The sequence below is a fragment of the Oncorhynchus keta genome, chromosome 11 (genome assembly GCF_023373465.1).
Source record: "Oncorhynchus keta strain PuntledgeMale-10-30-2019 chromosome 11, Oket_V2, whole genome shotgun sequence".
Taxonomy (NCBI): domain Eukaryota; kingdom Metazoa; phylum Chordata; class Actinopteri; order Salmoniformes; family Salmonidae; genus Oncorhynchus; species Oncorhynchus keta.
Window position 1 is genome coordinate 37,629,415 of NC_068431.1, and position 18,121 is coordinate 37,647,535.

Sequence of the window (18,121 nt, forward strand, 5' to 3'; positions counted from 1 at the left end):
CGTCTTCGCATAGAGTTCAGCATCAGGCTGTTGACTGTGGAAGGTTGTCCCACTCCTCCTCATGTGCGAAATTTATGGATATTGGTGGGAACTGGAACACCCTGTTGTACACGTCAGTCCAGAGCATCCCAAACATGCTCAATGGATACATGTCTGGTGAGTATGCAGGCCATGGAAGAACTGGGAGTTGTTGGGATTGAGGTCAGGGAATTGTGTACAGATCCTTGCGACATGGAGCCGTGCATTATCATGCTGAAACAAGAGGTGATGGAGGTGGGTGAATGGTACGACAATGGGCATCAGGATCTTGTGACAGTATCTCTGTGCTTTCAAATTGCCATCAATAAAATGCAATTATGTTCGTTGCCCATAGCTTATGCCTGCCCATACCATATCTCCATCGGCACCATGGGGTACTCTGTTCACAACGTTGACATCAGGGTGCGGCAGCGTAGCCTAGTGGTTAGAGCGTTGGACTAGTAACCGAAAGGTTGCAAGTTCGAATCCCCGAGCTGACAAGGTACAAATCTGTCGTTCTGCCCCTGAACAGGCAGTTCAGTTCACTGTTCCTAGGCCGTCATTGAAAATAAGAATTTGTTCTTAACTGACTTGCCTAGTAAAATAAAGGTAAAAAAAATAAATGTTTAAAAATCAGCAAGCCGCACGACCAAATGATGCCATACATGTGGTCTGCAGTTGTGAGGCCTGTTGGACTGCCAAAAACTATGCTGGAGGTGGCTTATGGTAGAGAAATTAACATTCAATTATCTGGCAACAGCTCTGGTGGACATATCTGCTGACAATTGTACGCTCCCTCAAAAATTGTGGCATTGTGTTGTGTAACAAAACTCCACATTAAACAGTGGCCTTGCAATGATCATGCTGTTTAATCAGCTTCTTGATATGCCACTATAGGTGGATTATCAGATAGGATTATCTTGACAAATAATACATCACTCACAGGGACGTAAACAAATTTGATCACAAAATTGAGAGAAATAAGCTTTTTGTGCATATGTAACATTTCTGGGAACTTTTAATTCATGAAACTGGGGTCCAACACTTCACATAGAGCATTTATATTTTTGTTCAGTATACATACAAATTACAGTGCATTCGGAAATAATTCAGACCACTGGAATTTGTTCACATTTTGTTATAGCCTTATTTTAAAATGGATTAAATGTTTTTTTCCCTCACTAATCTACACACAATACCCTATAACAAAACAAAAACAGATTTTTTGAAAAACAACAACTGAAATATGACATTTACATAAAGTTGAAGTCAGAAGTTTACATAAACTTATGTTGGAGTCATTAAAAGTTGTTTTTCAACCACTCCACAAATCTCTTGTTAACAAACTATAGTTTTGGCAAGTTGGTTAGGACATCTACTTTGTGCATGACAAGATATTTTTCAAACAATTGTTTACAGACAGATTATTTCACTTATAATTCACTGTATCACAATTCCAGTGGGTCAGAAGTTTACATACACTAAGTTGACTGTGCCTTTAAACAGCTTGGATAATTCCAGAAAATGTTCTCATGGCTTTAGAAGCTTCTGATAGGCTAACTGACATCATTTGAGTCAATTGGAGGTGTACCTGTGACATCATGGGAAAATCAAAAGAAATCAGCCAAGACCTCAGAAAAAAATTTGTAGACCTCCACAAGTGGCTCATCCTTGGGAGCAAATTCCAAACGCCTGAAGTTACCACGTTGATCTGTACAAACAATAGTACACAAGTATAAACACCATGGGACCATGCAGCCATCATACCGCTCAGGAAGGAGACGCATTCTGTCTCCTAGAGATGAATGTACTTTGGTGCGAAAGGTGCAAATCAATCCCAGAACAACAGCAAAGGATGTGAAGATGCTGGAGGAAACAGGTACATAAGTATCTATATCCACAGTAAAACGAGTCCTATATCGACATAACCTGAAAGGCCGCTCAGCAAGGAAGAAGCCACAGCTCCAAAACCGCCATAAAAAAAAGCCAGACTACGGTTTGCAACTGCACATGGGGACAAAGATCGTATTTTTTGGAGAAATGTCCTCTGGTCTGATGAAACAAAAATAGAACTGTTTAGCCATAATGACCATTGTTATGTTTGGAGGAAAAAGGGGGATGCTTGCAAGCCGAAGAACACCATCCCAACCATGAAGCACTGGGGTGGCAGCATCATGTTGTGGGGGTGCTTTGCTGCAGGAGGGACTGGTTCACTTCACAGAGTAGACAGCATAATGAGGTAGGAAAATTATTTGGATATATTGAAACAACATCTCAAGACATCAGTCAGATGCAAATTGATCTTCCAAATGGACAATGACCCCAAGCATACTTCCAAAGTTGTGGAAAAATGGCTTAAGGACAACAAAGTCAAGGTATTGGAGTGGCCATCACAAAGCCCTGACCTCAATCCAACAGAAAATGTGTGGGCAGACCTGAAAAAGCATGTGCGAGCAAGGAGGCCTACAAACTTGACTCACTTATACCAGCTCTGTCAGGAGGAATGGGCCAAAATTCACCAAATTATTGTGGGAAGCTTGTGGAAGGCTACTCGAAACATTTGACCCAAGTTAAACAATTTAAAGGCAATGCTACCAAATAATAATTGAGTGCATGTAAACTCCTGACCCACTGGGAATGTGATAAAAGAAATAAAAGCTGACATAAATCATCCTCTCTAATATTATTCTGACATTTCACATTCTTAAAATAAGGTGGTGATCCTAACTGACCTAAGACAGGGAATTTTTACTATGATTAAATATCAGGAATTGTGAAAAACTGAGTGTAAACGCATTTGGCTAAGGTGTATGTAAACTTCTGACTTCAACTGTAAGTATTCAGACCGTTTACTCTGTACTTTGTTGAAGCACCTTTGGCAGCGATTACAGCCTCGAGTCGTCTTGGGTATGACGCTACAAGCTTGGCACACCTGTATTTGGGGGGTTTCTCCCATTCTTCTCTGCAGATCCTCTCAAGATCTGTCAGGTTGGATGGGGAGCGTTGCTGCACAGCTATTTTCTGGTCTCTCCAGAGATGTTCGATTGGGTTGAAGTCTGGGCTCCGGCTGCGCCACTCAAGGACATTCAGAGGCTTGTCCTGAAGCCACTCCTGTGTTGTCTTGGCTGTGTGCTTAGGGTCGTTGTCCTGTTGGAAGGTGAACCTTTATCCCAGGCTGAGGTCCTGAGCACTCTGGAGCAGGTTTTCATCAAGGATCTCTTTATACTTCACTCCGTTCATCTTTCCCTCGGTCCTGACTAGACTTGCAGTCCCTGCTGCTGAAAAGCTGCCACCACCATGCTTCACTGTAAGGGCTGATGCCAGATCTCCTCCAGAAGTGACGCTTGGCATTCAGGCCAAAGATTTCCAACTTGGTTTCATCAGATCAGAGAATCTTGTTTCTCATGGTCTGAGAGTCTTTAGGTTCCTTTTGGCAAACTCCAAGTGGGCTGTCATGTGCCTTTTACTAAAGAGTGGCTTCTGTCTGGCCACTCTACCATAAAGGCCTGATTGGTGGAGTGCTGCAGAGATGGTTGTCAATCTGGAAAGTTCTCCCATCTCCACAGAGAAACTCTGGAACTCTCTCAGATTAACCATTGGGTTCTTGGTCACCTCCCTGACCAAGGCCCTTCTCCCCCGATTGCTCAGTTTGGCCAGGCGGCCAGCTCTAGGAAGAGTCTTGGTGGTTCCAAACTTCTTCCATTTAAGAATGATGAAGGCCATATTTTGGTACCTCTCCCTAGATCTGTGCCTCGACACAATTCTGTCTCGGAGATCTACGGACAATTCCTTCCACCTCATGGCTTGGTTTTTGCTCTGACATGCAATGTCAACTGTGGGACGTTATCTAAACAGGTGTGTGCCTTTTCAAATCATGTCCAATCAATTTAATTTACCACAGGTGACTCCAAGTTATAGTAACATCTTGAGGATAATCAATGGAAACAGGATGCATTTGCACTCAATTTCAAGTCTCATAGCAGGGTCTGAAAACATATGTATCTAAGGTATTTCTGTTTTTTTATTTTTAAAACATTTGCATACATTTCTAAATATCTGTTTTCACTTTGTCATTATGGGGGATTGTATGTAGATTGATGAGGGAAAAATTTATTCAGTCAATTTTAGAATAAGGCCGTAACGTAACAAAATGTGGAAAAAGTCAAGGGGTCTGAATACTTTCCGAATACACTGTATATACTTACTCATGATATACTTCTTCCAGGTAAGCATACTTTGTAGTTAACATTTAATTGAGAAGGTTTTGGGGAAAGTATTTCTGCAAACTCACAAGATGGTTATCACATCAACTGGCTACACACGGGAGTGATAGACAAACGTGAGCCCACACAGACAGACAGGGACAATATTGTTGGAAATTAATTGGCAGATATTGTTTTAGGTTTGGCTTTTTTAGCCAATAAAGGCTAACCACGAGTTCAGTCCTTGGGATAATATCAATGTTGCATTGATTACATAGTAGCTGGGAGCTTGATGTGTCTGATACTTGTGAGATTTGTTTATGACAGTGTGCTGTGAAACACGTGAAAATTGCATGTACTTTCAGAATTGTCTGGCGAGCTACTCATAGGTGGGCTGCGAGCTACTAGTATCTCGCGGTCGACCTGTTGGAGACCCCTGCTTTAGTGGTACTTTTTAACACATCAATTAATGGAGATATGTAGGATATGTTGTAATATCACATTATTCATCATTCTAAAAGTAAATGACACTCTACAACAGATGGCAGGTAAAATAGACTCATAGTACCATGATGGTCGTGGTGGTGTTTGTCCCTCTTGGAGCCAGAGCCGATGGAAGGGGCTTTGGGCATGGGTGGAGGAGTGGGGGGCACCAGCTGAGAGTTACTCCTACTCAGACCTGTAGAGTGTAGATAGACATCATGAATACCTAGATAACCCAAAGCAGACAAATACACAACAGTTATAACAGTTTATATTTGCCACTTTTGTCCTAAGTCCCCTGGACAATTGGGGTTTATGCTTTGGTGATAGGATATCAATGAGGTAGGAATCTCCATTACGCAGGTCAGTCTGTTAATTGGTACTGGAGTGAGTGGGTCTCTCACCCTGCTGTGCGTTATAGGCATTGGCGTTGCGGGTCATGCTGGAAGGCAGCCACCCTGCCAGACTGGCTCGCTGGGTCTTAGTGCCCTTGTGTTTCACGTCCTCTCCGTTCCAAATGATGTCGTCCTCCCACTGAAGCTGAGTGACCATCAGGAAGAGCTCATTCTCCAGGGCCTGTTTGTCCTTTTCGTCACCACTGCCCTCCTAGACAGAAAAAGACAGAAACACACACAAATAACATAGGTTTTTAAATCATGTTGTCTGTTCTCTTCTAAATTATTATTTACAAAACATTTTAGGGGGAAGTTCAGCTTTAATATTGCAAATTCCATTAATGTAATTGTCTGCATCATTTCCAATCCCCCATATATATTTTTTGTAAATATACAGTTGGAAGTCGGAAGTTTACATACGCTTAGGATGGAGTCATTAAAACTCGTTTTCAGCCATTCCAAAAATGTCTTGTTAACAAACTATAGTTTTGGCAAGTCGGTTAGGACATCTACTTTGTGCATGACACAAGTAATTTTTCCAACAATTGTTTACAGACGGATTATTTCGCTTATGATTCACTGTATCACAATTCCAGTGGGTCCGAAGTTTACATACACTAAGTTGACTGTGCCTTTAAACAGCTTGGGAAATTCCAGAAAATTATGTAATTTAGAAGCTTCTGATAGGCTAATTGACATAATTTGAGTCAATTGGAGGTGTACCTGTGGATGTATTTCAAGGCCTACCTTTAAACTCAGTGCCTCTTTGCTTGACATCATGGGAAAATCAAAAGAAATCAGCCAAGAACTCAGGAAAAAAAATTGCTTTATCTGGCTCATCCTTGGGAGCAATTTCCAAACACCTGAAGGTACCACATTCATCTGTACAAACAATAGTACGCAAGTATAAACACCATGGAACCACGCAGCCGTCACACCGCTCAGGAAGGAGACGCGTTCTGTCTCCTAGAGATGAACGTACTTTGGTGCGAAAAGTGCAAATCAATCCCAGAACAACAGCAAAGGATGTGAAGATGCTGGAGGAAACAGGTACAAAAGTATCTATATCCACAGTAAAACGAGTCCTATATCGACATAACCTGAAAGGCCGCTCAGCAAGGAAGAAGCCACAGCTCCAAAACCGCCATAAAAAAGCCAGACTACGGTTTGCAACTGCACATGGGGACAAAGATCGTACTTTTTGGAGACATGTCATCTGGTCTGATGAAAAAAAAATAGAACTGTTTGGCCATAATGACCATTGTTATGTTTGGAGGAAAAAGAGGGAGGCTTGCAAGCCGAAGAACACCATCCCAACCGTGAAGCCAGGGGGGTGGCAGCATCATGTTGTGGGGGTGCTTTGCTGCAGGAGAGACTGGTGCACTTCACAAAATAGACTCTGTTACACCAGCTCTGTCATGTGGAATGGGCCAAAATTCACCCAACTTATTGTGGGAAGCTTGTGGAAGGCTACCTGAAACATTTGACCCAAGTTAAACAATTTAAAGGCAATGCTACCAAATACTAATTGAGTGTACGTAAACTCCCGACCCACTGGGAATGTGATGAAATACATCAAAGCTGAAATAATTCATTCTCTCTACTATTATTCTGACATTTCACAGTCTTAAAATAAAGTGGTGATCCTAATTGACCTAAAACAGGGAATATTTACTAGGATAAAATGTCAGGAATTGAGAAAAACTGAGTTTAAATGTATTTGGCTAAGGTGTATGTAAACTTCCGACTTCAACTGTATATAGTACCAGCCAAAATTTGGGATACACCTACTCATTCCACGGTTTTTCTTGATTTTTTACTATTTTCTAGATTGCAGAATAATAATGAAGACATCAAAACTATGAAATAGCACACGACTTGCCTAGTTAAATAAAGGTTAAATAAAAAATAAAACCTTCAAAATATGGAATCATGTAGTCAGCAAAAAAGTGTTAAACAAATCAAAATATATTTTATATTTTCAGATTCTTCAAAGTAGCCACCCTTTGCCTTGATGACTGCTTTGCACACTCTTGGCCTTCTCTCAATCAGCTTCATGAGGAAGTCACCTGGAATGCATTTCAATTAACAGGTGTGCCTTGTTAAAAGTTTATTTGTGGAATTTCTTTCCTTCTTAATGCGTTTCAGTCAATCAGCTGTGTTGTGACGAGGTAGGGGTGGTATACAGAAGATAGCCGTATTTGGTAAAAGACCATAAGACCATAAGCAAAGAGAAATGACAGTCCATCATTACTTTAAGACATGAAGGTCAGTCAATCCGGAAAATTTCAAGAACTTTGAAAGGTTCTTCAAGTGCAGTCGCAAAAACCATCAAGCGCTATGATGAAACTGTCTCTCATGAGGACCGCCACAGGAAAGGAAGACCCAGAGTTACCTCTGCTGCAGAAGATACGTTCACTGCCCCTCAGAAATTGCAGCCCAAATAAATGCTCCATAGAGTTCAAGTAAAAGACACATCTCAACATTAACTGTTCAGAGGAGACTGGGTGAATCGGGCCTTCATGGTCGAACTGCTGCAAAGAAACCACTACTAAAGGACACCAATAAGAAGAAGAGACTTGCTTGGGCCAAGACACACGAGCAATGGACATTAGACCAGTGAAAATGTGTCCAAATTAGATTTTTGGTTCCAACCGCCGTGTCTTTGTGAGACGCAGAGAAGGTGAACGGATGATCTCCGCATGTGTGGTTCCCACCGTGAAGCATGGAGGAGGTGGTGTGATGGTGCTTTGCTAGTGACACTGTCAGATATCTATTTTGAATTCAAGGCACACTTAACCAGCAAATGAGTAGATGTGTCCAAACTTTTGACTGGTACTGTATATATTTTAAAATATATTGGAGTAAACTTAAGGACCACAACCCTTAGGCTTCTACTTCCAGATTATACATACTATACACTGTACATTTTACAGATACAGTATATTTTACAATGGTTATCTTTAGTTTGTTTTTAGTCCCATCCTTCAGCTACCCTCAACCCCTCCCATCTACCTCTGAACACCATCCAGTTTGGATTTATATTTGCCATATATTTTTCAACTGTGTTGTTTCACAAAAGTTCTGAACCTTTCCAGTCTCATAGTTTCTACATATTGTAAATTTAAGATAAAGATTTTTGCTAAGAGTATAATTACATTACAGCTATTTGCAAAGTTAGCTCCAGGTAATTGTTGCAATTCTTCAGCCATTCCTGAACCTGCGACCTAAAACATGCTGCATATGGACAGTACCAAAACAAATTACCTAATGAAAGTCTCTTCGCAGAAAAATCTGCTAGAAATGGGTGATTGATTCTTAAAAAGGGGCAATCTGCAGTTGCTACATCCATTTGTGTACTTATAAATTAATCAATGTACCCATTGATTCTTGAAGAATATAACTTATTAATGCCTCATTAGCATAGTTCAACAGTCATACTCCCCCAGAACCCAAAATATACGATTGTTTAACTCCAATGTTTGTAAACAAAGTAATATGTTTGTAAACAAACACTGTATAGCCTCACTACATGGTTAAAGCTATCAAGACTGGTTCTCAAGCCCCATCCCTCAGCTTTTTACCAAAATAGTGGTGGGAGAGCGCTTTGTTATTGTTTCAACTGCTGAATGCCACTTTAAGGAACTCCCATGATATCTAATCCTAAAGCGTCAGTGTAGTGTATAGGTGCTAACCTCTTTGGGATGTTGTAAAGGTGGCGGTGGTTCTGGCCTCTCCCGTTTCTCCTGCTCATCGTCCTCCTCCTCCTTCAGTTTGAAGCCGTAGTGGAAGCCACTGCCATCGTCAGGGACCCCCATCATGTCGTACCAGAGCTGGGCCGGACCGTAGCGCCACTCTGCCACCTTGGGCCTGGACTCTGTCACCTTGTCCCCGTCTCCAGAGGTCTGGGAGAACTTGGACTCTATTGGGGCCATCATGGTGATCTGGGGGCAGAGTCACAAGGAATGAACTATTGAAGAACATCTTATAGCAATCACTTTTGTCCATTTCCTTTTGTAAGGAGAAAGATCCCATACATAATTATACTGAGACTGAATCACATTACTAAACCTAGTGAACTCTCATAAATTAGCTGTGACAAACTATATTGGTAAATAACCACACAGTTTCAAAGGGATTTCAAACAAGTTTTCACAGTCCTGCATATCTTTGACTAAGACCATTGTTGTTGCACACTGACCTCGTCGTCAGACAGGCACTGTTCTGGGGGTGGAGGTGGGGCGTATTCATAGTCCCAGCCAGACTTCTTCTCTGGTCCCTGCTGCTCCATGGGCTCAGCTCCCTCTGGTGGGGGTGTCCCTGGCTGGGGGTCGCGGTGCTTCCTCTTCCTCTTTCTCCGTGCGCTCCGCCACACCGACGGCATGTTCTTCCCAGGGCCAAACAGTCGAAGGAACCGCAGCACCTGGAGGGATTCAGAGGTGTGGATAGGTATTCATTTTGAAAGGTTTTAATCTTCCAATCACAACTCTCTGTTATGTGGTGTACTATATAGTGTTTCCAAAAAGGACAGCTCACCCTTCCAGGCCTGAACTCTGGGAAAAGCTGTGTGACGCCAGGCAGGGCTTTGGCAGCATCCTTCTGCATGATGCCAGCCAGGGGCAGGCTGAGGCAGGCTGGAGAACCCCCTGACCCAGGGCCTGCAGATGGCCTGTCTGTCTCCGATTCAGAATCTGAGGAACTGCTGAAGTCCACTTTGTCTACCAGAGAGGAAGGAGCAATGATGGAGGGCAGGATGATCCCGTCTCCTTCATCCCCAACTGTGGACAACACAATAGCATACACTAGGGTTAGAGCCCCTCTGATGAGTGCTAACTTACTAGCATGTATTCTTGACATTAAATACATCAATATCCATGTTTACGTTATAACAGATTATGAAGTATTATGCTTGTGCAGTAATTATGCTTGTACAGAACAAAGTATATTTTCACCGGCACAAGATTGATCAAAGACTAAATTAATTACAGTTAACCGCCACCCTTTGGCCCTTCCTTATCTGATCCTTACCACTTGCAGCCGTGGGAGAGGAGTCGTCTTTCTTGCCACCAGGCGTGGGGAGACATGGAGGAGGTGGAGGGGGCATAAGCTTGGCATCAATATCCTCACAATCCGCATCATAGTCATCCTCATCATCTGAGACAGAGAGAAAAAAGTATCCAGTTACCGGCTGTGCAAAGTCTCTGATGACGATAGAGGAAATTAAATAAGCTTCATTTATCTGTTCTGGTAACCTAGGGTACAAGCACTCCTAGAGGTCTGTGTATAGTATATACAGTTGAAGTCGGAAGTTAACATACACCTTAGTCAGTTAGGATCACCACTTTTTTAAGACTGTGAAATGTGAGAAAAACAGTAGAGAGAATGATTTATTTCAGCTTCCATTTCTTTCATCACATTCCCAGTGGGTCAGAAGTTTACATACACTCAATTAGTATTTATAGCATTGCCTTCAAATTGTTTAACTTGGGTCAAACGTTTCAGGTAGCCTTCGACAAGCTTCCCACAATAAGTTAAGTGAATGTTGGCCCATTCCTCCTGACAGAGCTGGTGTAAGTGAGTCAGGTTTGTAGGCCTCCTTGCTCGCACACACTTTTTCAGTTCTGCCCACACATTTCTGCCCACACATTTTCTGTTGGATTGAGGTCAGGGCTTGGTGATGGCCACTCCAAAACCTTGACTTTGTTGTCCTTGAGCCATTTTGCCACAACTTTCTTTTGATTTTCCCATTTCCCACTGAATTTGAAGGTAGGCCTTGAAATACATCCACAGGTACACCTCCAATTGACTCAAATGATGTCAGTTAGCCTATCAAAAGCTTCTAAAGCCATGACATCATTTTCTGGAGTTTTCCAAGCTGTTTAAAGGCACAGTCAGTCAACTTTGTGTATGTAAACTTCTGACCCACTGGAATTGTGATACAGTGATTTATAAGTTAAATTATCTGTCTGTAAACAATTGTTGGAAAATTGACTTGTGTCATGCATAAGGTAGATGTCGTAACCGACTTGCCAAAACTCTAGTTTGTTAATTAACAAGAAATTTGTGGAGTGGTTGAAAAACGAGTTTTAATGACTCCAACCTAAGTGCATTTAAACTCCGACTTCAACTGTACATATGTAACAGGTGTTCTTAATGTTTTGTATACTCATTATATGTGACTAGTTGCATGCGTATTACTGCACCTGTTCTCCTCGTAGGCTGCAGGCTGCCCATGGCCTGACGATACTTCTTAGTCTCATCTTCAGCCACCTCGTTGATGTCAGAATAATCAACTGCATCGGCATCGTTCTTCACCCAGCCTGCATAAGAAACAGGACACGAAACCGTCACTCATTTATCACAGCATTTACAAACATACAACTTACAAACACAACTAAGGAGCATATTGACTGTTCATGACTCCTAGACTTTTTCCACATTTTGTTGTGTTACAGCCTAAATTTAACATGGATTAAATTGAGATGTTGTGTCACTGGCCTAAACACAATACCCCATAATGTCACTATGTTGGAAAAGTCAATAAGCATTCAACCCCTTTCTTAAGGCAAGCATAAACACGTTCATGAGTAAAAAAATGGGCTTAACAAGTCATATAATAAGTTGCATAGTGTTTAACATGATTTTTTAATGACTACCTCATCTCTGTTCCACACACATAACATTATCTGTAAGGTCCCTCAGTTGAGCAGTGAATTTCAAACACAGATACAACCACAAAGGCCAGGGAGGATTTCCAATGCCTTGCAAAGAAGAGCACCTATTGGTAGATGGGTAAAAAGAAGAGCACCTATTGGTAGATGGGTAAAAAGAAGAGCACCTATTGGTAGATGGGTAAAAAGAAAAGCAGACATTGAATATCCCTTTGCGCATGGTGAAGTTATTAATTACACTACAAAGATACAGGCGAGAGGAAGGAAACCACTCAGGGATTTCACCACATGGCCAATGGTGACTTTAAAACAGTTACTGAGTTTAATGGCTGTGATAGGAGAAAACTAAAGATGGACATTACAACATTGTAGTTACGCCACAATACTAACCTAATTGACAGAGTGAAAAGGAAGCCTGTACAGAATAAAAAAGAATACAAAACCTGATTCCTGTTTGCAACAAGGAACTAAAGTAATGCTGCAAACAATGTGGTAAAGCAATTCACTTTTTGTCCTGAATATAACGTGTTATGTCTGAGGCAAATCCAATACAACACAGTACCACCCTCCATATTTCCAATCATAGTGCATCATGTTATGGGTTTGCTTGTAATCATTAGGACTGGGGAGTTTTTTAAGGATAAAATAGAAACGGAATCCTAGAGGAAATCTTTCCACCAGACACTGGGAGATGAATTTACCTTTCAGCAGGACAATAACCTAAAACACAAGGCAAAATCTACACTGGAGTTACTTACAAAGAAGACAGTGAATGGCCGAGGTACAGTTTTGACTTAAATGTACTTGAAAATATTTATCTAGCAATGATCAACAAGCAATTTGGCAGAGCACGACCCACGTGGAGTTCCAGGTCTCCGGTAGCCTCTGGAACTGCCGATCTGCGGCCAACAAGGCAGAGTTCATCTCAGCCTATGCCTCCCTCCAGTCCCTCGACTTCATGGCACTGACGGAAACATGGATCACCACAGATAACACTGCCACTCCTACTGCTCTCTCTTCGTCCGCCCACGTGTTCTCGCACACCCCGAGAGCTTCTGGTCAGCGGGGTGGTGGCACCGGGATCCTCATCTCTCCCAAGTGGCCATTCTCTCTTTCTCCCCTTACCCATCTGTCTATCGCCTCCTTTGAATTCCATGCTGTCACAGTTACCAGCCCTTTCAAGCTTAACATCCTTATCATTTATCGCCCTCCAGGTTCCCTCGGAGAGTTCATCAATGAGCTTGATGCCTTGATAAGCTCCTTTCCTGAGGACGGCTCACCTCTCACAGTTCTGGGCGACTTTAACCTCCCCACGTCTACCTTTGACTCATTCCTCTCTGCCTCCTTCTTTCCACTCCTCTCCTCTTTTGACCTCACCCTCTCACCTTCCCCCTACTCACAAGGCAGGCAATACGCCTATTCCCTCTCGACCTCATCTTTACTAGATGCTGTTCTTCCACTAACCTCATTGCAACTCCCCCCTCCAAGTCTCCTCATTGACCACAAGTCTCCTCTTCTGTCTCTGCTGCTAAGGCCACTTTCTACCACTCTAAATTCCAAGCTTCTGCCTCTAACCCTAGGAAGCTCTTTGCCACCTTCTCCTCCCTCCTGAATCCTGCTCCCCCTCCCCCCTCCTCCCTCTCTGCAGATGACTTCGTCAACCATTTTGAAAAGAAGGTCGACGACATCCGATCCTCGTTTGCTAAGTCAAACGACACCGCTGGTTCTGCTCACACTGCCCTACCCTGTGCTCTGACCTCTTTCTCCCTCTCTCTCCAGATGAAATCTCGCGTCTTGTGACGGCCGGCCGCCCAACAACCTGCCCGCTTGACCCTATCCCCTCCTCTCTTCTCCAGACCATTTCCGGAGACCTTCTCCCTTACCTCACCTCGCTCATCAACTCATCCCTGACCGCTGGCTACGTCCCTTCCGTCTTCAAGAGAGCGAGAGTTGCACCCCTTCTGAAAAAACCTACACTCGATCCCTCCGATGTCAACAACTACAGACCAGTATCCCTTCTTTCTTTTCTCTCCAAAACTCTTGAACGTGCCGTCCTTGGCCAGCTCTCCCGCTATCTCTCTCAGAATGACCTTCTTGATCCAAATCAGTCAGGTTTCAAGACTAGTCATTCAACTGAGACTGCTCTTCTCTGTATCACGGAGGCGCTCCGCACCGCTAAAGCTAACTCTCTCTCCTCTGCTCTCATCCTTCTAGACCTATCGGCTGCCTTCGATACTGTGAACCATCAGATCCTCCTCTCCACCCTCTCCGAGTTGGGCATCTCCGGCGCGGCCCACGCTTGGATTGCGTCCTACCTGACAGGTCGCTCCTACCAGGTGGCGTGGCGAGAATCTGTCTCCTCACCACGCGCTCTCACCACTGGTGTCCCCAGGGCTCTGTTCTAGGCCCTCTCCTATTCTCGCTATACACCAAGTCACTTGGCTCTGTCATAACCTCACATGGTCTCTCCTATCATTGCTATGCAGACGACACACAATTAATCTTCTCCTTTCCCCCTTCTGATGACCAGGTGGCGAATCGCATCTCTGCATGTCTGGCAGACATATCAGTGTGGATGACGGATCACCACCTCAAGCTGAACCTCGGCAAGACGGAGCTGCTCTTCCTCCCGGGGAAGGACTGCCCGTTCCATGATCTCGCCATCACGGTTGACAACTCCATTGTGTCCTCCTCCCAGAGCGCTAAGAACCTTGGTGTGATCCTGGACAACACCCTGTCGTTCTCAACTAACATCAAGGTGGTGGCCCGTTCCTGTAGGTTCATGCCCTACAACATCCGCAGAGTACGACCCTGCCTCACACAGGAAGCGGCGCAGGTCCTAATCCAGGCACTTGTCATCTCCCGTCTGGATTACTGCAACTCGCTGTTGGCTGGGCTCCCTGCCTGTGCCATTAAACCCCTACAACTCATCCAGAACGCCGCAGCCCGTCTGGTGTTCAACCTTCCCAAGTTCTCCCACGTCACCCCGCTCCTCCGCTCTCTCCACTGGCTTCCAGGTCAGTTGAAGCTCGCATCCGCTACAAGACCATGGTGCTTGCCTACGGAGCTGTGAGGGGAACGGCACCTCAGTACCTCCAGGCTCTGATCAGGCCCTACACCCAAACAAGGGCACTGCGTTCATCCACCTCTGGCCTGCTCGCCTCCCTACCACTGAGGAAGTACAGTTCCCGCTCAGCCCAGTCAAAACTGTTCGCTGCTCTGGCCCCCCAATGGTGGAACAAACTCCCTCACGACGCCAGGACAGCGGAGTCAATCACCACCTTTCGGGGAGACACCTGAAACCCCACCTCTTTAAGGAATACCTAGGATAGGATAAGTAATCCTTCTCACCCCCCCCCCCCCTTTTAAGATTTAGATGCACTATTGTAAAGTGACTGTTCCACTGGATGTCATAAGGTGAATGCACCAATTTGTAAGTCGCTCTGGATAAGAGCGTCTGCTAAATGACTTAAATGTAAATGTAAGCTTGAAGAATTCTGAAAACAATCATGGGAAAATGTTGCACAATCCAGGTGTGGAAAGATCTTAAGAGAGACACAGAAAGACTCACAGTTGTAATCGCTGCCAAAGTTCCTTCTAAAAAGTATTGACTCAGGGGTATGAATACCAATGTAAATTAGATACTTCTGTATCTCAATAAATTAGCAAACATTTCTAAAAACAGGTTTTCACTTTGTCATTATTGGCTATTGTGTGTAGATGGTGAGATTTGTTTTGGTTTAGGCTGTTACACAACAAAATGTGGAATAAGTCTTGGTGTATGAATACTTTCTGAAGGCACTGTACATGACAGAGAGCTCTGTAGGGCTAGGAACTACCCCACCCACAGCCTTACTGTCACCCTCTTACCTGTGTCTCCATCCTCGTCCAGATCGTCCTCCTCACTTGCAGTGATCTCTGTGATGAGGTTGCCCAGTCCCAGGGAGCCCAGGCCAGCCAGGTGCTTTTTGGATTCCTGGGGGTGTGGAGGGAGATACCATTGTCAAACAACCACAGCATTTGATATACCAAAGTGTATTGGAAAATACCAGGTGTTAAAATGTCTGTCTAGAAAGACCATTTAAAATACCATTGCACAAAAGACAGTGAACAAGTGATCAACATACTGTATCTCATTCTGTATCTATCTCTCACTGTATCTCTCAGATATAGGACAGACACTTCAGAACAAACTTCCTTCAGATTTTTTGATGGGTTGTCCTCATACTTTTGTATATATAGTGTAACAAGAAACCCTTAATCAGCAAATGGACATCTCAGTCCTGTTGTTAGGCATACTGTTGTGCAGGGATGGGGGAACTCAGCCGGGTTCTCAACTTACTGTTGAGGGTTAGAATAGAAGAATACACAAGGTGCAATTTTAAAATGCTGATGCACAACCAAATTTCATCTTTTTATGTCAGTCACTGTTTGTTTTCACTCTCAATCAGATATCATATTAACATGACATAAGTCATGGAAAAATCCACTGCATGACAAAATGTGTAGAATTGCAGCAAATTCGCTGTAAAACTGCACATTTTCCCACCCCATGGCAAATGTAGTAGAACTGTGTTATAAAATTGCTAAATCTTCTCTTTGGCCAATGGCAAAATTATGTAGAATTGCAGCAAACTTGCTTTAAAATTGAACAAAAACATTCTCTACGCCCCAAAGCTAAATTTTGACTTTGTACCGATATCAGGTTAGTATGACGATACTCTATACCACCTAAAACAATACAAGGTATATTAGCCAGTCACAGAACGGCACCTGATCCATACAGATAAACTCAGCTACTGCTCTGTTCAACCGTTCAGACCACCTTCACTCCACACACAGAGATGCGTACAAAGCTCTCCCTCTCCCTCCACTTGGCAAATCTGACCATAATTCTATCCTCCTGATTCATGCTTACAAGCAAAAATTAAAGCAGGAAGCACCAGTGACTCGGTCTATAAAAACGTGGTCAGATAAAGCAGATGCTAAACTACAGGACTGTTTTGCTAGCACAGACTGGAATATCTTCCAGACAACATTCGCACTGAGCTAAAGGCTAGAGCTGCCGCTTTCAAGGGGCGGGACTCTAACTCAAAAGCTTATAAGAAATCCCGCTATGCCCTCTGACGAACCATCAAACAGGCAAAGCGTCAATACATGACTAAGATCGAATCGTACTACACCGGCTCCGATGCTCGTCGGATGTGGCAGGGCTTGCAAAACATTACAGACTACAAAGGGAAGCACAGCCGAGAGCTGCCCAGTGACACGAGCCTACCAGACGAGCTAAACTACTTTCTTGCTTTCTTTCGAGGCAAGTAACATTGAAATATGCATGAGAGCATCAGCTGTTCCGGATGGCTGTGTGATCACGCTCTCCGCAGCCGATGTGAGTAAGACCTTTAAACAGGTCAACATTCACAAGGCCGCAGGGCCAGACGGATTAGCAGGATGTGTACTCTGAGCATGTGCTGACCAACTGGTAAGTATCTTCACGGACATTTTCAACCTCTCCCTGTCTGAGTTTGTAATAACATGTTTCAAGCAGACCACCATAGTCCCTGTGCCCAAGAACACTAAGGTAACCTGCTTAAATGACTACTGACGCGTAGCACTAACGTCTGTAGTCATGAAATGCTTTGAAAGCTCACAACACCATTTTCCCAGAAAACCTAGACCCACTCTCTGTTCACTCATGACTGCATGGCCAGGCATGACTCCAACACCATCATTAAGTTTGTTGATGACAACAGTGGTAGGCCTGATAACCGACAACGATGAGACAGCCTATAGGGAGGAGGTCAGAGACCTGACCGTGTTGTGCAAGGACAACAACCTCTCCCTCAATGTGATCGAGACATAGGAGATGATTGTGGACTACAGAAAAAGAGGACCGAGCACACCCCCATTCTCATCGACGGGGCTGTAGTTGAGAAGGTTGAGAGCTTCAAGTTCCTTGGTGTCCACATCACCAACAAACTAACATGGTCCAAGCACACCAAGACAGTCATGAAGAGGGCATGACAAAACCTATTCCCCCTCAGGAGCCTGAAAATATTTGGCATGGGTCCTCAGATCTTCAAAAGATTTTACAGCTGCAAAATAGAGAGCATCCAACCGGTTTGCATAACTGCCTGACACGGCAACTGCTCGGCCTCTGACCGCAAGGCACTACAGAGGGTCCTCTATACCATGCCGTGTCAGAGGAAGGACCTAAAAATTGTCAAAGATTCCAGCCACCCTAGTCATAGACTGTTCTTTCTGCTACCGCACGACAAGCAGTACCGGAGCGCAAAGTCTATGTCCAAGAGGCTCCTAAATAGCTTCTACCCCCAAGCCATAAGCCTCCTGA

General features: G+C 43.8%; 1 protein-coding gene across 5 annotated transcripts in view; it reads right to left on the reverse strand.

Annotated features, from left to right (window-relative positions):
• Positions 1–18,121, reverse strand: part of LOC118390190 (transcription initiation factor TFIID subunit 1-like) — a 56,114-nt gene that overhangs the window by 29,840 nt on the left and 8,153 nt on the right. For 3 of the 5 annotated variants that reach the window (XM_052457079.1, XM_052457077.1, XM_052457081.1), the window contains exons 3-10: positions 15,640–15,745; positions 11,302–11,418; positions 10,127–10,252; positions 9,635–9,876; positions 9,300–9,521; positions 8,794–9,042; positions 5,108–5,309; positions 4,789–4,929 (exon numbers count right to left, since the gene is read on the reverse strand). In XM_052457079.1, the coding sequence (XP_052313039.1) occupies positions 4,789–4,929; positions 5,108–5,309; positions 8,794–9,042; positions 9,300–9,521; positions 9,635–9,876; positions 10,127–10,252; positions 11,302–11,418; positions 15,640–15,745 (1,405 nt within the window). The remainder of the gene's footprint in view (positions 1–4,788; positions 4,930–5,107; positions 5,310–8,793; positions 9,043–9,299; positions 9,522–9,634; positions 9,877–10,126; positions 10,253–11,301; positions 11,419–15,639; positions 15,746–18,121) is intronic. The other 2 variants (XM_052457082.1, XM_052457080.1) reach the window with 1 other exon arrangement.